This window comes from Narcine bancroftii, chromosome 9 (assembly GCF_036971445.1).
Source record: "Narcine bancroftii isolate sNarBan1 chromosome 9, sNarBan1.hap1, whole genome shotgun sequence".
Classification (NCBI taxonomy): Eukaryota; Metazoa; Chordata; class Chondrichthyes; order Torpediniformes; family Narcinidae; genus Narcine; species Narcine bancroftii.
Genome location: NC_091477.1, coordinates 104,916,263 through 104,937,936, shown reverse-complemented (window position 1 = coordinate 104,937,936; position 21,674 = coordinate 104,916,263). Strand labels below are relative to the sequence as shown.

Below are 21,674 nucleotides of genomic sequence, written 5' to 3'. Positions count from 1 at the left end.
AAGAATTTTGTTTTCATTTGCTGATGCTAAGTGCATAAGAGTATTAGCCACAAACTGTATTTACATGCTTAAAAAAAAAATTATTCCAGCCTCTGGAATTAAATACTGTATTGTTAAATTAGAGTGGTGACTGATACTTTGACATGAATTCAGTGCATGTGCAAAAAGACAAACTTCTGCACTGAATTTTCTGCTGAAAAGTATTAATGCTTCCAGAATCTGAGAACAGCCTTTGAATTAATTGCAAAATGGTCTATTTTGCATCAAGAGATACACAATAATTCATTGTTTTTTATCTGCCTTTAAGCTGTTGATAGAAATAAATGCACTTTTTTTCTGAGTAAACATGCACAAGTTGAAGAACTATTTTCTGTTTTGTTATCAGAGGATAAAATAGTACTCTGATCTGAATTTTAACCCTGATGCAAGTGGTCAGACAATTTATATTTTCTAAATCAGTGGAACCTTTATCCAGATATTACCTCTCAAACTACCTGTGGAAAAATGTTTCAGTTTAGCACAGGTGTGTAGTAAATACAAATCAGATAAGACAGAAAATAAACATTTTTATCCTAGTTCTCTTGATATTTATCAGTTTTAATTCAATTAATATTTTCTGGACTTTCAAAACAACTGCATTAAAAATTCAGTCATCAGCTTGAACCATTGCTACTGTAAAGTTTGAAGTGCATCTTTTATAAATTTAATTTTTCAGCATTTTGGTATTACATTTCTGGATGCACTCTAAACATTCTTTTCTTATATCATAGCTATATCATCTATAAAACACATGGTACTTGACTATGCTAGCCCAACAAAAGCCTCTAAACCTTCCATATATTGGCCATGTGTAGCAGGCAGGAGAAAATACAGTAATCTGCATATTACCTGCCAAGACACACATGATCCTGACTGTACAACTTTTCCTTCATTGCAGCAGGTGTAAATCCTGGTACTGCTTGCTTAATAGCATTGTGCAACATTACCAGAAGGGTTATAGTGATTGAAGATGGTGTCTTTCTGTAAACTTTAAAGGATAGTTAGAGAACAGGAATAAATGAAGTCCTTCCCTATAATAACCACATTCCCAAAAAAGAATAAAAAACGGAAAAAAAAGTGTTATATTCTTGTGATTCTGAACATAGATCAGCCTTAAATACCTTTACAAACCTTAGACACCCAACAAATTCATGCCTTGAGAGAGAATATCACCATTATCCAATGGGAATTCTTTATTCAGATTGGGACTTTAAAACATATTCAACAGGAGTAGAGGGAAGGTGCTTTGCATTTATTGTTGATAGACGAGAGACGAATGATCATTGCCAACAATGTCATCACTGTGTGTCCAAACTTAAAAATGCAAAATTGCCAATGGTCCCTATGAAAGCTGCAAATACAAGTCGATTATGCTGTGCAATATTTTGAAACTAGCTTTTAATGGCATATCACTGAATTCTCAAATGACATTTCTAAATTTTCAAACATTCGAGTAATGGAAACAATAATGACAGATTATTCCAGGATTGTAATATCATAATTCTTACCATTGATAACTTCAGATTTAAAAAAACAGACATACCTATTTTAAATAGAAATCACTTTACAATTGTTTTAACATGTCAAATATACTGTAAATCAGTGGTTCTCATCCTTTTTCTTTCCACTCACATACTACTTTAAGTATTCCGTATGCCATAAGTGCTCTGTGATTAGTAAGGGATTGCTTATGGTGGTATATGGATGGAAAGAAATGTTTGAAAACCACTGTTTTAATCATACCTAATTGACTCGTTATGTGCACAGTTTCATAACTCCAAAGGAAATAGGCCAATGACAATTTTTCTCAAGCAAAATATTTCAGTAACAATTCGGTCTAGAGCAGTGATTCTCCATCTTCCCTTCCCACTCACATACCACCTTACTAATTGTTATATAGAGAATTTAGGTTAAAATGACTTAAGTTAAAATGTGATGATTAATCATAAAAAGGGAAGCCAGAACGGACAGGGAGCTTACTAGCAGCCAAAAGGTTCTGCTGAATATGTTTTTTTAAACCTTTCTTTTCATGGTCATAGTGAGAGACATGCAGGAGACAAAAGATTGATAAGAAGGGTGAGAAACAGAATTTAGTGTATGTAGAGTTCACAGCGTACGTAACGAACGTGATAATTAAAAATGCAGTTATACTTAGAATGCTTTTGTAATACTAACCAATTAAAACAGTATTAATAAGAAGGGGAAGGGCAAACAATAAGGGTATAAAAATCAATGCACTGTATGTATCGGGGCTTAACTGGTGAGAAGCCAGTTGAGTCCAACTCTGCAGACTTGTAAATAAAGCTTGTCGTGTCATCAGTTTTAAAGAGACTCATGTGTGAGAAGTTTTATTTCTGACAAATGGGGGCTCGTCCGGGATCTACACTCCGGCCGTGAGGGGAGGCGAGAAGAGGGACATCGGAGGCGGTGCACCCCACTGAGTTCAGCGGCTCCTAGTCCCTTGCTCGTCGCTTCGGGCGGCTTGAGCGAGTGGTATCCGGACAAGGTGACACGACAAGACGGAGAGGAGAAGGGTGACGGTTCAATCCCCGGGAAGACACCGGTAAGTGACGACTTACAATTGTGGTGTGGGGATTGGGTAACAGGTGTAACGGGATACACCTGTTTGGATAAAAAACCTAACGTAATAGATCAGGTATAGAGCTTTTGTCGTGGCGTGAGGACCCTGTCGTGGGACTCTAGGATAGACCCCAGGGAAACCTCGGCGGTAACCGAAGGAGGGACAGCACCTCCGACGAAGTGCCGAGAAGAGAGGGGTCAACCCCAGGGAAACCTCAGCGGTAACCGAAGGAGGGACAGTACCTCCGACGAGGCGTCTGAGAAGAAGGGAGTAGGGTCCAGAACGAGAGGGTCCTCAGCAACGATAAACAGATCTAGGTGGGAAAATGGGAGGATCAAAATCTAAGGGCTCATCTGAAAATTCAGGACAATTCCTGGGAGTTCCCCTTGACAGCCCTTTGGGGAGAATGTTTGAAAATTGGGATAGTAAAAGATATCGAGACAAAAACAAGAAAAAGATGGTCCAATATTGTCTCCTTTGGTCGAAACAACCTATTAAAGGTTCCTCGGTCTGGTGGCCGAAATTTGGATCTGATGAGGATTGGGTTAGACAAGCATTAAACATATATGTAAATTCGAGACCAAAGGTGAATCAAGAAGAGTCAGCATATGCATTTTGTTGGGTTCCCTGGCCAGGATCCTTAACAAAATGTTTTAAATTGAGGGTAGCGGGAGAAAAGAAATGGGAACCTCTGGACAACCTTCCCCCTCCTTATATTCCCCCGGTGCCTACTGCGCCCGAGGAAAGCTCATTACCGGAGGGGAAAGGTGATGAATCTGATTGCCCCGAAAGGGGCCGGGAAAAAAAAGGATGAATTAAGGGAGTCGGACCCTAAACTTCCACCGGTAAACCGACCCTGGACAAGATCCCAGACTGGTCCAGGACCATCAAAATTTTCAATAAGCCTAAATCCCCTGAGGGAAGTTCCTATGGGAGGACCGGGAGGGGGAACGGGATACATGAATGTTCCCCTAACTAGTACAGAGGTGCGGGGATTTAAGAAAGAAATGAAAAAGCTATTAGAAGATCCTATAGGACTGGCTGAACAGCTTGACCAATTCCTGGGACCAAACACATATACGTGGGAAGAGATGCAGGCAATAATGGGAACATTATTCTCACCCCAGGAGAGGCAGATGATTCGACGGGCTGCCCTCCTCATGTGGGAATATGAACAACCTGGGGACCCCAGACCCCATGAACAAAAATATCCCTTAAATGAACCCAGGTGGGACAAACGAATACCCGAGGGATTGGCAAGTATGAGACAATATAGAGAGTGGACAATTAAAGGGATACGGGAGGCTGTGCCAAAGGGTCACAATTTCACCAAGGCATTTGGGAACCACCAGGGGAAAGACGAGTCCCCTACTGATTTTTTGGAGAGGGTGAGAAAGAATGTCCAACAGTATGCGGGCGTGGACCCTAGTACACCAATGGGTGAACAGCTTATTCGAATTGAATTTGTTTCCAAATCATGGCAGGACATTAGAAAGAAACTAGAAAAGGAGGAGGACTGGAGCGAAAAACCCCTAAGTGACCTGTTAAAAAAGGCGCAAAAAGTATATGTGCAGAGAGAAGAAGAAGATCAAAAGAGGGCGACAAAGGTTATGGTACAGACTATCCGACAGATGAATGCTGAATCCAGAGGGGAAAGAAAACAAAACCTTCCTCTAAACAATCCAAGATATCCAAGAGAGGGAAGACCCCGGAGGTTCGTTAAGTGCTATTACTGCAATGAGGAAGGACACTTTAAGAGGGAATGCCCCCGATACAAGAGGGAATTGCGTGCCCTCGAACTTATGGAAGAAGATTAGGGGTGTCAGGGGTTCCAAATGTTAGGGACCAAGTATAAGAGGGAACCCCTGGTAAAACTAAAAATTGGTCCCAAGGGAGAAGAGGTGGTGTTTATGGTGGACACAGGAGCGGAACGAAGTAGTGTAATAACTGTGCCAATCGGAACTGAGCCTGTAAAAAGTAATTTGACAATTTCTGGGATAGAAGGGGCTCCCAGAATGGTATCAATAATTCCCCAAGTAACAGTGAAACTGGAAGAAAGAGAAGGGGTACAAGACCTCTTGTTGTTACCGTCGGCTGGATTTAACCTCCTAGGAAGGGACTTACAGGCTCTCCTAGGTTTGGGTGCTCTCCCTGTGGACGGAGAAGTGCGAGTCCACCTCTGCGCTTTAAAGGAAGAGGATGAACGGCAGATTGACGAGAGAGTCTGGTATAAGGAGGGAAATCGAGGAGGTCTGGACATCCCACCTTTACATGTCACATTAATACCAGGTCATCAGCCGGTAAGGAAACGTCAGTATCCTATTTCTTTGGAAGGGAGAAAAGGGCTACAGCCGGTAATTGAGACTCTAATACGAGACGGACTATTAGAAGAATGCATGTCATCTTATAACACCCCTATACTCCCAGTGAAAAAGTCAGATGGATCCTATCGCCTAATTCAGGATCTAAGAAGTTTGAATGCTATTGTTCAGACCCGCCACCCAGTGGTGCCTAATCCCTATACTATTATGAGTCGGATTCCCCCAGACCATGAGTGGTTTAGTGTTATCGACTTGAAGGATGCCTTCTGGACGTGTCCATTAGAAGAGGAAAGTAGAGATATGTTTGCGTTTGAATGGGAAAATCCATGGACAGGTAGACGGAGACAGCTTCGGTGGACTGTATTGCCCCAAGGGTTCACTGAATCTCCGAACCTGTTTGGACAAATGCTAGAACAAATCCTGGTGGACTATCCACAATCTGATGATTCCCAACTAATGCAGTATGTGGACGATTTACTATTATCAGGACCCAAGGAACAAGAAATGAGGGGAGATACAATTAGACTCTTGAATTATCTGGGGAAAAAGGGTCTACGGGTGTCCAGGAACAAGTTACAGTTTGTTGAGAGAACTGTGGTATATCTGGGACACCAGATAAGTAAAGGACAGAAACGGATTACCCCTGAACGGATTGCGGGAATCACTAGAATGCCGTTACCCCGTAATAAGAAGGAAATAAGACAATTCCTGGGACTCTTAGGTTACTGTAGGTTATGGATAGAGGACTACTCAGCTTTGGTGAAGTTTATGTATGAAAAGCTGACAAATGAAAATGAATATCCATTGAAATGGACCCAGGAGGAGGAGGGATGGTTTGAGGACTTGAAGCATCGCCTGACACGAGCCCCAGTACTCACTCTGCCCTCTTTAAAACAGCCCTTCCAGCTATTTGTCACTCATAACCAAGGAACAGCTGTGGGAGTTTTAACACAGGAAAAAGGCGGTCAGCGACACCCAGTGGCTTTCCTTTCCAAAATGATGGACCCAGTGTCTCGCGGATGGCCGACGTGTATCCAGGGAGTAGCGGCTGCTGCTCTGTTGGTAGAGGAAGCACGTAAACTTACTTTTGGAGGAAAGATGACTGTGTACACCTCCCATTCTGTGAGTGTTTTATTAACACAAACTGCCCATCGATGGCTGACTGATTCTCGCATATTAAAGTATGAAACCATTTTAATGGTCGGAGAAGATCTACAGTTTGCAAAGATTAATAGCTGCAACCCAGCTCAGTTTTTATACGGCAGTGAAACAGAGAGAGAGGTGGAGCACGACTGTGTCGAGTTGACAGATCTTCAGACCAAGACCCGAGAAGACCTTTGCGATACTCCACTGGGAGAAGGATATGAATTCTACATTGACGGCTCCGCCAGATGTGTTGACGGAATGAGAAGAAGTGGATATGCTATAATAGAAGGAAATACTTGGAAAGTAGTAGAATCCACGAGACTACCCGGAAGCTGGTCAGCACAATCCTGTGAACTATATGCCTTGCAAAGAGCCCTCAGAATACTGGCAAAGAAAATTGGAACGATTTACACTGATTCCAAATACGCATACGGGGTAGTGCATTACCTTTGGTAAGATCTGGAAGGAGCGTGGTCTAATTACATCAAGAGGAAAGGAATTGGCACACGAACAGATGATTACTCTGACTTTAGAAGCCTTGACATTACCCCAGGAAATAGCAGTGGTCTACATACCAAGCCATCAGAGGGGAGATACCCCGACAGCAATTGGAAACAGACTGGCTGATGAAGAAGCCAAAAGGGCAGCCATGCAACAAGAAGTCCGTTTGCTGACCTTAATCCCAATAAGGCAAGGCATAAAGAAGGCTCCCATTTTCACTGCTAAGGAAGAAAAGGACATGGCTCAGCTGGGCGCAAGCCAGCTGCCTGATGGAACATGGAAGACACCAGATGGAAGAATGGTTCTAAATAAAGAAATAACTCGCAATATTTTAAAACACCTGCATCATCAGAGCCACTGGGGCACCCAAGCCTTATGTGACACAGTGCTTTGAGAATATGTGTGTAAGGGAATCTACACCTTGGCCCAACAGGAGGTGCAGAATTGTCACCTATGCACAAAAATTAATAAGAAGGTAATGAGGACAGGGACCATGGGAGGTCAACCATTAGCCATACGCCCTTTTCAACGTATCCAGATCGACTTCATAGAGTTACCTCAAGTCCAAAGATGGAAATATCTGTTGGTGATAATAGATCACTTTACCAGATGGGTGGAAGCCTTCCCAACAGTAAATACTACAGCCTCTACAGTAGCTCGCCTCCTCCTAGAGCAGATAATCCCCAGATATGGTATAATGGATTCTATAGACTCAGACAGGGGTCCACATTTTTCTTCAAAAATCCAGCAATTGATTTGTAATGCATTACAGGTTTCTTGGAAATTACATACCCCTTGGCATCCACAAAGCTCAGGGAGGGTTGAACGTATGAATGGAACCCTAAAAATGCAATTGACAAAATTAATGGTGGAAACTAAAATGCCTTGGATAAAGTGTCTGCCCCTGGCTTTATTGAGAATTCGTACAGCCCCACGAAAAGATGTAGGGTTGTCCCCTTATGAAATGATGTTTGGGCTTCCCTTCTGGAGTACAGTTGAGGGGTGTCCCACCTTGGGGGAAGGGGATATATTTGTTAGGAACTATTTACAGGCACTGTCACGCTCTCTTGCAGATTTACGAAAGAGAGGACTATTGGCACAAACACCGCCTTTAGACTTTTCTTTACACAAAGTGGAACCAGGAGACTGGATTCTCATCAAGACCTGGAAAACTGAAAAACTCCAGCCCCAGTGGGAAGGTCCATACCAAGTTCTCTTAACTACAGAGGCTGCAGCACGAACAAGAGAGAAGGGGTGGACGCACGCATCCAGATTTAAGGGACCTGTAGAGGCGCCTCAGGACCCTGATACGAACTCAGATTGGACTTGTGTTCCTGGAGAAAAACCTCTTACCTTACGATTTCGCAGAAAGACTTGATTCACAATGTTATTGTTATGTTCTTTGATTTTTCTTAGTTTGCCTATGTCTTTATCAGGTGTGAAATGTAAGAAATGCAGAGACACAGTGGTCCTGTTTCAGGACCACATTTGGGGAAGAAAGGAAGGTAATTTCATTTCCCATACCTCAGTTCCTGAGAAATGCTGGGCAGAAAATACCACCCAACATCCATATACCCCTTGTATGGAAAAAGAAGGAAATAATATGGGTCATTATATACAGATTCCTAATACCACTCCTTTCCCTCTTAACGGTTGGAAGGGTGACTCAGGCCCACCATGCCCTGATGGACTCTGGTTTTGCATACACCAGCGTACTGTTCCAATGAAAAGTTCCACTCCACACTCGAAAGTGCCTGCCCCTTTAAGACAGCCGGACTTAGTTCGAGTCCATCCAAATAACCATGAAAGTTTCGGTAATGCAATTGGGGGAGATAACCTTTTTGTAGATCTTGCAACTAAAATTGCAAGAACTTTTAATGTAACCAATTGTTGGGTCTGCGGGGGTCCACGGATGTCAGAGCAATGGCCTTGGTGGGGGGTGCCCCTCAATTCATTGACCATGATTTCCCGAATTTGGACAACTAACCGAACGAGATCAAGAGAAACTTGGTCTCTCTCTAACGTCCCCTCTGGTTTTTATTGTCTCTCACGAACCGGCAAATACCCAGTAGGAAAAAGTCCCTGCAAGGCTGTATGGATTCGCATTTCGCCTGGTATTTTCACTTGGTTTCCTAAACCCCTGACTTGGTTCTTATCCACTGTTTTTAAAACTAATTGCCTACCCCTGTCTAATAGCAGTATTCAGCTTTGGAATTGTACCAGTTCCACCATCACAGGACCATACCAATCAAACCCCGTTCTTAAAAGAGTTTGGGAAAGGGGGTATGGAGTATCCCCAAATGGATTATTCTGGGTATGTGGTAATAAAGCTTATACTCGTCTTCCCTCACAGTGGAGTGGAACTTGTTTCCTAGGAATAATCCGCCCAGAATTTTTCCTCCTACCCCACAATCACGGTCATAAATTAGGCGTGAAGGTTTTTGATACATTACACCGTCAGCCCCGCTCTAGCACGGTACATTTGGGACAATGGGGAGATGATTGGCCTCCAGAACGCATAATTCAATATTATGGTCCCGCTACATGGGCTCAGGTTGGATCTTGGGGTTATCGTACTCCTATTTATATGTTAAATCGCATTATTCGCTTACAAGCAGTCCTTGAAATTGTTACAAATCAAACAGCTCTAGCCCTGCAATTACTTGCATCCCAGCAAGGTCAAATGCGCTCTGCTATATATCAGAACCGTCTGGCCCTAGACTATCTCCTAGCCACGGAAGGAGGTGTATGTGGAAAGCTTAATTTGACTAACTGCTGCTTACAGATTGATGATAATGGCCAAGCCATTCGAAAAATCGCTGATAATATTCGTACTTTGTCCCATGTACCGGTTCAAACCTGGCATCCTTTTGCACAATTAAATTGGATGGACAAATGGTTTGGGGGAACCTGGTGGCGTACCTTCTTGTGGGTCATCGGAGGTATTTTATTCCTCCTACTTATTTTGCCCTGTATTATTCCCTGTCTACGCAGCCTGGTGATTTCCATGGTCCAACAGGCTATGCAACCAGGGGGACTGGGAGACCCTGTTAGAATTTTACTTCAGCACGAGATTAATGTATCATAAAACGTTTCTCTTCCCCAGGTTAAAATCCCCATTCATATCTATATATATTACACACATTTTAAAGAGAGAAAGGGGTGGATTGTTATATAGAGAATTTAGGTTAAAATGACTTAAGTTAAAATGTGATGATTAATCATAAAAAGGGAAGCCAGAACGGACAGGGAGCTTACTAGCAGCCAAAAGGTTCTGCTGAATATGTTTTTTTAAACCTTTCTTTTCATGGTCATAGTGAGAGACATGCAGGAGACAAAAGATTGATAAGAAGGGTGAGAAACAGAATTTAGTGTATGTAGAGTTCACAGCGTACGTAACGAACGTGATAATTAAAAATGCAGTTATACTTAGAATGCTTTTATAATACTAACCAATTAAAACAGTATTAATAAGAAGGGGAAGGGCAAACAATAAGGGTATAAAAATCAATGCACTGTATGTATCGGGGCTTAACTGGTGAGAAGCCAGTTGAGTCCAACTCTGCAGACTTGTAAATAAAGCTTGTCGTGTCATCAGTTTTAAAGAGACTCATGTGTGAGAAGTTTTATTTCTGACACTAATCACAGAGCTTCTATGGTATAGGGATTACTTACAGTGGTGTGTGAGTGGAAAGAAAAAGATTGAGAACTACTACAGTGTAAACAGAGTCCTTTTTAATACATTACAAAAAATATCTATCATTACATAGCAACACTCATAATACCTAGAAAAAAATCGTTAAATGCAACACTATACAACACAGCAACATGAATAACAATGCACCTGTGGTTACCTGGGTATAGATGACTTGTTGTACAAAAAATATCTATCATTACATAACAACACTCGTAATACCTTGAAAAAAATTGTTAACTGCAACACTATACAACACAGCAACATGAATAACAATACACCTGTGGTTACCTGGGTATAGATGACTTCTTGTTGTTTGATACTTTCATCGTCAAGTTTGTCAATCTGATTACTGAGATTGCGGAGTGTTGCCTTATTTCCTGAGATTTGGTTTGCACTTGTTTTGACTTCCTCATTAATGGAACGAAACTCCTCAGTCTTCTTAAACTTCTTGTCTTTCAGGTACTTCATTTGATCATCTAGTTCCTATGATGAAAGGTATATGAGGTTAAAAAAGAACATGTTTTGATACTTCTATCCATTCATTAATGAGAAAAAAAAGTTTGGAGACGCAATTAACTCTAAATGCAGCAATCCAAAGCAAAAAACAACGCTGGAGGTCAGGGAACATGCATGAAGGATGCAAGGGGTAGTCAATATTTCAGATGAATCAATACCCTGCATCACAAAATTTTTTATCATTATTATTACCTTGAAAAATTCTTTAGAATGTATGAAAGAATTTGTAGTAAATTTGGAATTCCATGTTAAGTCATCCACAACCCTTAGGGCCCTTGCAATTAGCTGGATGATAATTATAGCGCAGTCCAAATCGATGGGTGGGAAACAGGTTGCTTCCCATCAAGTCTGAAGACAGGCAGGTTTCCCTCTCTTTCAGTCTCATTTGTGTGCTGCATAGACCTCTTTGCTGAATATATCAGGAAAGGCAAGGGCATAAGTGGAGTGACATTGCCAGGCAGCAGAGGCACTCAGGTCAAGGTCACCAGAGCAGTCTTCCGGATCATATGAGGATCCAAAATGGAAAGGGTCCAAAAGATCACCATGTAATAGTTGACAGATGACAGGCACAAAGGTGTACCCAACGTGGCCCTCATTCTGATGACCACCTTTGTGTGTGGCTGCAACATGCTGGGCGTGGAAATAGTCAAGTTGTCATCTTTACTTATCATTCGTACCATACTCGCACAGTAAAGTAAGTAGCTTTTCTCCAGGACCACAGATAATATTTATATAAATATAAGCATAGAAGTTACACACATTCAAATATTAAGATGTATACAGTGACAGTCCACAGTATTCTATCCACAAATGTTCTGGGAGTCTGATGGCTTTGGGGAAAAAAACTGTTGCCTCATCTGGACGCAAGAGCCCGAGTGCTGCAGCACCTCCTATCAGCTGGCAGAAGGGATGTATGGAGTCCTTCTCAATATACCTAACAGAACCAGAGATATCAATAAAAGAACTACATAAGAAATTGAAGGAATATGGAGAAATTTTGGGGTACAAGGTCAACGCAAATAAAAGTGAAGTGATGCCAATGAGTAATGCGGATTATACAGAATTTAAAAAAAAAATCACCATTTAAATGGCAAGCACAAGTAATCCGATACCAAGGTATCAGGTTAGACAATAACTAAGCCACTTGTACAAACTAAATTATCAGCCATTAATAAAGAAATTACAGGAAGACTTAGAACATTGGAAAGAATTACCACTAACATTGATAGGGAGGGTGAACTGCATAAAAATGAATGTGTTCCCAAGGATACGATACTTATTTCAAACATTATCAATGCCCTTGTCAGAGAAATTCTTTGTTGAACTAAAGAGAATAATAAGGAAATTCTTGTGGAAAGGGGGGAAACAGAGGGTAGCACTAGATAAATTAACAGAGAGGTATAACCAAGCTGGTTTGCAGTTACCAAACTTCAGAAACCATTATAGAGCTGCACAATTAAGGTACTTAACAGATTTTTACCAGATGAAAGAAAAACCAGAATGGACTAAGATAGAACTAGATAAAATAGGAGAGAAGGTACCGGAACATATACTGTATAAGTGGGATGAAAAGCTGGTGAAATATAATAGCTCACCACCATTGCATCATTTACTTAATATATGGAAGAAGATTCACGTAGAAAGGAAAAAATGAATTACCAAATACCAAAATAGTTATTGATGTAAGATCCACTAATCCCTTTTACAATAGATAACCTTTCCTTTAGAGAATGGGAGAGAAAAGGAATCAAGAAAATAGAGAATTGTTTTTTGAGAAATAATTTATTAACAGTTGAAGGACAAATATGGAATAACTCATGGTACAATGTTTGCATATCATCAACTGAAAGCTTATTTAAAGGAAAAAGTGGGAAACAGCTTGAGATTACCAGAAAGAAGCAGCTTTGAATACGTGATTACAGATACCATGATAATTAAAAGACATAACAAATATGTACATTAAGCTGCAAGGTAAGGAAAAAGATTAAACAAGCTATAAACCTAAACAAAAGTGGGAAAAGAGCTTAAATATAAAAATAGAGAATGAAACATGGGAAAAGTTATGGTCTGGAACTATGAAGAATATAATAAACACAAGGTTATGCATGATACAGTATAATTGGTTATCACTCCTCAAAAATTAAAAGAATGGGATCCAACAATATCAGATAGGTGTTTCTGCTGTAAAAATGAAATGGGAACAACAATACATGCAATTTGGGCATGTACAAAAGTGAATGCGTTTTGGGAAGAACTAAATCCACCTTATTACAGCTTTTTTTTCCTCCCAACCATATCCACCTATGACCTCACCTGTGACCCTATGCTCCTCCCCCGACCCTCCCCCCACTATTTTATTCAGACACTGCCTGCTTTTTGTTCATACCTTCATGAAGGGCTTAAGTCTGAAACATTAATGATGTATCTTAATCTTTGCTACATAAATGTGATAAGAATACCAAGATCCATCTCCACCTAAACATTATCTGCTTGAGGAACTCAGCAGATTGAGCAGGGAGAAAAAGAATTTTTGACATTGCTGGTGTGAGCCTTCAACAAGATCTGAAATGGAGAGGTCAGTGCAAATAGAACAAGGAGCAGGACTGTGTGGGATTGGTGAACCATGTTGAAGTGAAGTGTGATGGGCAGAGGCAACAGATTTGCAGATGCCAAAGACAGAGACACAAGAAAAACAGAGGCCAGCTGAAGGAAGATGAGACATACTGGGTGGAAGTGGGTGAAACAAGGCTGCCTGTGCTGCAATCTGACGAGGTGACAATGATGGCAGAAAGAGAGACCAGATGGAACTGAAGGGTGGGGTAAGGGAAGTGAGCTGAAGAACCCATTGGGAAAATTGAGGTCAAAGGGAATGGAACCAAAGAGGGGGATGAGAATGGGTGGATGCGTATAGGTGTTCAGCTCCACATTCCACCATCTGTGGTTTCCTGTGTATCTCTAATTCACTCTGCAATCTTTCTCCATTTCAATAACTGCCTTTAGATTCCTCTCAACAAAAATACATAATCACTTTCTCATGTTAGGGGCCCAGAGGACCCCAAAACCCAGCATCAACAGAAATTTACCAAGACAAATGGTTACTTAAACAAAATTTGCTTTCAGAAAAGTTCTTTGATTCACAGTCCAATCTCACTTCTCATTCCTCCAAGCTTACTGGTTGCAGGCAATTCTTAAACTATGCACAGAATTTAACATTAATGAATTTCACCAGGCTTTGGTTCTTGAAAGGTACCGCTCAGTGTCTTTCTGAAGAAACTTGCCCTATCAGGGTTTTCCAGATGATAACCTTTTTCTTTCAGGTTACCACAGAGTTCCTTTTTGTTTCCCTTATTTCAGGCAAAATACCATACAGTCAGCCATCTCCTCTTGTATGGACCACAAGGGTTTTGAACAAGCTGAACTCAGAACTCACAACCTGTCTTCAAAATTGGGTTTTCCCACAAGCTTGCCAGAACTGTAGAATTCTCTCTCTCTCACACAGAAAACCACATGACCCTCTTAGAACAGCACTCTGCACTCAGACAGACTGCGGCACCGGATCTAATCTTCTGAGTTCATTCATCTGTTGCTTTCCAAAACAAAAATCCATTACTCTCCAGCAGGTCCAATTAACATCTACTTGTGAAGTCCTTATAGGCAATCTTCAAAGTTTTTGCAAAGGCACTTGGAGTCTGGACTCAGCAGAGCTCTGGAATTTTAAATGAGATCTGTTTTGAAGTGTTTGTATCTTTTTTGTGACTTACACTAAAACTGCCACAATTTATCTCCTTTAAAACATATCTATATACTATAAAATACAACATAATCTGTCACACTCACATTAAACTCCATTTGCCAGATTTTCACATCTCCACTGAACCTAAAGTCTAACCAATTGCAGAATCCTAATATCCTCATCACAACATGTCCTTTCAGCTATTTTCATGTCATGGAAAACCAGATTGTTGTAGTGTACATTTCTGCTGCTGTTAGTCTACCTTGTTGATCATCAGATTTTACTTGCTAGATCTGTCCTGAAATTATGCAATGTGACATTTTGTAGTGCCATACCACATGATTTTCAGTGTCCTCAATGTGAAGATGGTACTGTGCAATAGTCACTTCCACCAATGCTATCAGGTCAGAATGCAAACGCCACAGGTAAATGATATAAAAATACATGTTGAAAGATGACACCTGTAATTTACTCACCTTCACTATTTTTTCTTCATTTTTCAGTATCTTCTCCATTCTTGCCACTTGTTCCTCGGTACTCACCACTGTTTCAGTCACAGCTTTAAGTTTTCCCTCAAGAGCTTTGTTCTCCTCTTCCACTTTCATTAGTCTGCAAGTTAAATAAAAATGTGTCTAATCCTCTAAGTTATAAATGAGATATTCTTCTCGACCTCTGCATGAATAACCACTCTGTCATCTTCAAAGTCACCTGATTTAGTTCATGTTCAAAGTATTGCTCAATAATGTTTCTATTTATATCAGTCAGAGATATTACATTGTCTACAGCGGCTTTTATTTCTGTCTGCACAACCATACAGTAGAGCTGCTGCAGTAATCCAAATTATTTATAGTAAAACCCCAGATGTCTGGTAGTATGGGGATTGGGAGATGCCAGATAAGTGAATTTTTCAGTTGCTTGAGATTGCATATTGCATTGATTGATAATGCATACCAGTTTTAAACTTCTGTATTTTTTTGCCCATTTATTTCCTCAACTTTTTTTTGCCAGTTGCTTGAGGCTGCTGGTGGCTTGAATTCCAGATAACATGGGTTTTGCTGTATTACACCTTCTCTTTTGACTTTGAACTGGAAGTCACTTCACCAAAAACCAAACCAATCCTCTCTATTGCACTTAACTAGCAAAGTGTTTGATTCTATTCTCCAACTGTCAGTATATCAAGATAGATTTATAGATTTAAAAGGATGTTGTATTTGACATCCTGCAGTTCACTGAGTTATCATGTAACTAAGTAGATTTCTAGATTGGATGGAATAAAGGTAGAGTTAAAGTAGATCATTGAAGCTGATGCCAAAAATATGTAGTGCATAGACATAAAAGAGAGTATGAAATTGTGTCAATTACATTTGGTGTTTGAGGACTAGCTCTTGATTGCATCCTCTTAAGATTCAATGGTTTAGCAATGTGTATTATGAAAAGAGAATGGTGGCATTCTATGTTGTGGTGTTTCATTTAGGATCATATTCAAAGAAGGAAAATAGAGAGAGTAATTTTCCCTGAACAATATGAACAAAATAAGGGCCTTCTACAAATAATGATTTCATCCATGTTATTCATTTTCCCCTTTAAAATGTCAACTTTTAAACCAGTTTTTTTCCCAATAATAATAACAAAGGATGTTTATTTAAATAGCCATCAATATTTATTTGCCTCTTTTGAGTAAAGTTTTGTACACCAAAATGATCCAATAGATACAAGACAATTAAGAGAAAGATGAGGAAAGAAAATTAAAAGCAGCTAGAGATGGATTGCAAATGTTTTTGAAATAGCTGAAACAGATAGAGAGGTGAAGAGGCTTGCCAAAAAAAAGCTCCAAGTAATGGTATTAAAATGCTGAAAGCCTATCACTAATGATAGGGCAAAATTTGGATTATGCACAGATTGATTAGGAGAGAATACAAAATCTGAGGGGATTGGAGAGGCTTGATCAACTGTAACCTTGGATGAATTTACAATGAGTTGAAACTTGATGTGCAGGGAATGGTAAACTAAAGCAAATTCAGAGGTGAAATGTGGAAAGGGTTTACATGCCTGAGAAATATTACAATTGAGAGAATTTTGAATAACTTGAATGCTGACAGAAAGAGTTCCAGTATAGTCATCCGATTAACTTGGAAACCATCTCAGTATTGGGAAAGTTACAATTAGCTGACCATATTGGAAATATTTTACATGTATAGTAAACCCTGTCAGTTACAATTTTCCAAAACAATTAAAATATGTTGAACAATTAAAAGAAAATAAAATCATCATGTTTATAATGGGAAAAATAAATACAGAATATAACTCTTACTTGCTGGATTTTTCTACTTTTTCCCGTTTTAAATTTGTTACTTGGCTTCTCATAGTTTCCAGATCAGTTGCTGTTCTATCCACTCTATTTTTTAAGGTGTCCAGCTGTACAGATTAGCAGAGAAATTGTAGGTGGCATTTCAAAAATCATTATGTTTTATATTCAGACATTAAAATTCTAAGACAGGACAACATTGAAGCAAGCTGCAGAGAATATTTATGATCATACCTCTTTTATTAACTGCTCCAGCAAAAAGACCGAGACAAAATATTACATAGGAAAGCCAAAACTGAAATTAATAAAAAACCTTGGGTTTTGGGTATTACTGATGGTCATAGATGTTTGAGGCATTTCCAACTCATATTTGTTCTTGAACCAAATGGATTGAGAGGCTATTTTAATTAATGATCAAAATATATGAGTATGGTAACACATAAAGGGCAGACCAAGTAAGGATAATAGATTTCCGTCCCTAAACGACATTTGTGTAGCAGTATGGTTTTTAATGATGATTCAGTAATATCATTTTATTATCGATAGCTATTTTTCTATATTATTTAAATTTTAATTCATTGGCTGCAATGGCAAGATTCAGAATCTCATTTGCAAATCACAGATACTGTTCCATTTATTCAACCACCTTCCTCTTATAACATTTTGGAAGTCAGAAAGATGGTATACTTGCAGCCACAGTTTTGACAGAACTGATCAAGTTAACCTTCTACAACTCCCAGAATATTAATGATGGAAATTTCACAACATTAGAGGAGCAGTGCAGAGACTTTTCTAGGTCACAGATGGACAATGCTCGACATTTGTGTGGTGCAAATGTTATTGGCCAATCTTCCAAGCATTATTATTTGAGAAAATGAAAATAAAATTGAACAATGCAAAATCTTTATCCATCAACCTTACTTTTATACTTATGATGGAAGGAAGATCATCAGTTAGGATTACTTGGCCACAAGACACTGCCCTTTAAGGCTCCTGAAAAGATATTCTCGACTGAGGTTTTTCACCTGAATGGTGGTGAATTTTAGAAATCTTGACCCAATTACCTCATTCTGTAGTTGAATACGGTTTGCTTCATGTGTTTGATGCTCTAATCGAAATTTAGCTGCTTGACGCACATTAATAGAAATCTTTTTTTCAAATTCTTCATTGTTTTCAGTCTCATTTTTAAGAAACTGCCTTTTCTCATTAATGGCCACTTCTTTTTCTCGTATTTCCTGTTTTACTTCTGCCAGTAACTGTTGAAAGATATATTTTTAGAATTATGAAATATTTTTTGAGCTGAAAGCAAATCACTCAAGGAGTTTAGCTTATTATATTTTGGTGCATCTTAAATTCAACAAAGCCTTTAAGATTATGGGGTAGATAAAATGTTCTTCACCACTTCCATCTACTTCTATTCTCCTGGCTGCAATGAATATTCAGGAAATTTATCGTGAAAATTCAAAAGTTGAAAAGAAAAATAATCACAAAACCATTTTGGCTCATGGATAAAATCCACATGCCATCAGAGCTCTGTGATTGGTAAGGGATTGCTTAAGGTGGTTTGTGGGTGGGAAGGGAAGGTTGAGGATCACTGCTCTAAACCCAATTGTTAATGAAATATTTTGCTTGAGAAAAATTGTCATTGACCCATTTCCTTTGGAGTTATGAAACCGTCCACATAATAAGTCAATTAGGTACGATTAAAACAGTGGTTTTTAAACTTTTTATTTCCACCCACATACCACCTTAAGCAATCCCTTACTAATCACAGATTACCTATGGCATAGGGCTATTTCATGTCAGGCTTCCACCTGGAGGCCAGCTACAAGAGCGGATCGAAAACTTACCTTTCAGATAGCATGCTTAAAAGGCTGCTCCAGTGTCTCATTCATATTGAGAGGCACCTCGTAGCACCCTCCGGAGCCAATGGAGGCAGGGCAATTGGTGCCATAGTGCCACCTCTCATAAATAAACAGCAGAGCAATGGCCATCTTCCCTACCCATAATCCCCCATGCAACTGGAACCTCTTGGTAGTTCCCAGAACAGTTCCAGCTGTGTGGCTGATTATGGGTAGGGAAGGTGGCCATTGCTCTGTCGCATTTTGAGCTGCAGAGAGCGGCCCCGAAGACCGAAACGGCCTGGTGTGGCTGTCTCAGCCCACACCGGCCACCCCCTGATGGCTCCCGCTGCCCTGCCAGCCCCACCTGACGCCCCTGCCTTGAGGAGGTCATGGAGGAAGAGGGAGTGGGGAGATGGGTCACAGGCTGATGGCATCATCAGCCCGCCCCTAACCAACTGCTTGCAGCGGCTGTACATTCAGATCAGGTGGCGGAGTGCAGTGCTCCACCAATTATCCTTCCCCAAGAAGGGTTGGAATCGGTGTCTTGGAGCCCTCTGTGGCACATTCAGAAAGATACGTCTTTAGCCGTAAGGGCGAAGAACCTCCGCCTTGACAGACTGGTGTTTTCCCTGCTTGTAAGTGCCTATAGGGAATACTTAAAGTGGTATGTCAGTTGAAAGAAAAAGGATGAGAACCACTGTGTAAATTAGTGATCCTCTCCCTTCCCACCTGCACCCCCCCCCCCCCCCGCTTTTATTTCAGGCATCTGCCTGATTTTCAGCACTCCTGAAGATCTTTTACTTTCTATGAATGCTTCATGATCTGTTAAGTTTCTCCAGCACTTTTCTATACAGCGTTCCTGGATATTTAGTGTTAAAAGGAAGATGCATTGTGTAGAACTCGTCGAAAGACCCAAAGACTTGTTGATCCAAACCAAGGCTTTTATTAGCAAAAGACAGGAGCTCTTCACAGGTGGCCGACCAGTCCGGAATGATCCGACCTGGCTAGGGACACAGCCCTTTAAGGCCCAGACAGTAGGCGTGGCTAAGCTCTCAGCCAATCACTTTAAGCACAGCCATTACACTCTAGGTACTGTAACTATATACATTGGTGATAGGTCTGTACTATCACACATTGATATTAATGTGATGGGACATAATCAATCCTTCTTAAGGCATGATTTTCATTGAATACTGTCATTATCTTTTACAGATGCTAATAATTACACCCAAGAATCTCACTGGTTATTCTCATTAAATGATGTGCAAAACCAGATTTAAATGTGCTGAATCTTACATTTGTAGAATGAAATGAGAAGCTCCTTACCAAAGCACAGTTGTCCATATCCTGATCTCTTTTCCGCATCTGTTCAATTGTGTTCTGCCATTGTTTGATTAGTTCTTGCCTCTCACTATGGGATTTGCGAAAGTCATGTGCTATTTTGTCCAGTTCCATCTGCAGTGGAAACAGATTTCCAAATTTGCTTCAACTAAAAAATTACCTTATTTTTAAATGTGCATGTTTCATGTGAAAGTCTGACTTTTAAGGATCTCAAATGTAATGCAAGATTGTATTTAATATAGAATACAAACTACTATTAAAAAAAAACTGAAACTACTGGGTGGCTCAGCAAGTGAAACAGAACCAGCAATGGAGAGACAACCATTGATCCGAACCTAGAAAGCACAAATATGCTTGTATTTAAATTAGGGATTAGTAGTTAAAGTTGCAGAGATGCGGAGGAGCAAAGAGAAGAGAGGGGAAGTCTGTGATTGGGTGCTTTGGATGCAAACCAAAATCAACAAGATAACAATTACTCCAAAAGCAGTCATTCTTACAAATAAAACAATCAACTTGGACTTGAACATTTGGTGCTTATTATCTTCCCTTGTATTGGAGAAACCTAAGGGAGATTGGGTGTTTACTGAACACCTTTTGTTCAGTTCACAAATGTGAATTTGAATTTCTATTTGGATCTATTCCCTGACCTTGGCCTCGTACATAGCTCAAGAATGCAAAAACAAACGTGGGAAAAGGCATCTCATCTTTCACAGCCTTCAGGTCTCAAAATTTAATTTAACAATTGCAGGTAAGCACCCTGCTTACCCCAACACCTCTCTCTCATGAGGTAGCTGCATCTTTCAGTTTCAATTTTTTGTCCTGTCGAAGTGATTTTTAAAAAAAATTAATTTCTAGTCTGACTATTGTCATAGGCATTCCCTCGGTTTTCTCCACTCATTCAACTCGCTCTAATTTCATACACACTTATTTTCTTATTTAATACTTCTGACCAAGTGTCTTTAGCCTGGATTTAACTCCATATGGATGTTGCTTTTGACACCTGAGAACTTCTGCTATGCCAAATCTCTTCAGTTCCCCTCTTGTTAGGAAGTAGATTCACCACCATGAGATCATACACTACCAGATTCTTTTTTTTTTTGAAGACTTTATTTAAAATTTTATAACATGAATACAATAAAGAATTACATTTAAAGAAAAATAGAAAAAAAAATTAAAAAGGTATGATTACAATATTACATCAGAAAACTACACAAAAACACTACCAGATTCAAGGACAGTTTCTTCCCTGCTGTTATCAGACTCCGAATGAACCCCTAAAATAGTAAAATTATGTTGCCTTTGCTCTGTACCAACTCTGCACTTTGGTACTTTTGTTCTACACTGTATCTTGATACAGGTGACAATAGACCACCTTTCCTTTTGGAATTCCAGCATCTGTAATTTTTGCTCAAATTTCATTCCACTGCCAAAAATTAGCCCTGCTTGACATAGCACCTCTTACCTGAACTGCTATAGTTTCGGTCATTTCATCATCAAGCCGCTTCCGCTTTTTATTTGCATCATTGGTCATCCTCTCCATCTGTACTGTCATTTCCTGTAGTAAACAGAAATATTAAGTAATTTTGTTTTGTGTACATTTTTTTCCCCCCCAAATGTCCCCCTCAGTTCCCAAAATCATGATTGTACATT

The 21,674-nt window shown here is 39.9% G+C and overlaps 1 protein-coding gene and 1 long non-coding RNA gene across 2 annotated transcripts in view; one reads left to right on the top strand and one right to left on the bottom strand.

Moving 5' to 3' along the window:
* The window catches only part of ccdc39 (coiled-coil domain 39 molecular ruler complex subunit), a 64,074-nt gene that overhangs the window by 27,968 nt on the left and 14,432 nt on the right, over nucleotides 1–21,674 (bottom strand). The window contains exons 5-10 of the mRNA XM_069897131.1: nucleotides 21,487–21,579; nucleotides 20,010–20,138; nucleotides 17,904–18,095; nucleotides 16,846–16,949; nucleotides 15,011–15,143; nucleotides 10,574–10,768 (exon numbers count right to left, since the gene is read on the bottom strand). Coding sequence (XP_069753232.1) covers nucleotides 10,574–10,768; nucleotides 15,011–15,143; nucleotides 16,846–16,949; nucleotides 17,904–18,095; nucleotides 20,010–20,138; nucleotides 21,487–21,579 — 846 coding nt within the window. The remainder of the gene's footprint in view (nucleotides 1–10,573; nucleotides 10,769–15,010; nucleotides 15,144–16,845; nucleotides 16,950–17,903; nucleotides 18,096–20,009; nucleotides 20,139–21,486; nucleotides 21,580–21,674) is intronic.
* On the top strand, nucleotides 1,933–10,195 carry LOC138742566 (uncharacterized). Its single transcript, XR_011344262.1, has 2 exons — nucleotides 1,933–2,602; nucleotides 7,662–10,195. It is a non-coding gene; the product is annotated as an uncharacterized lncRNA (long non-coding RNA).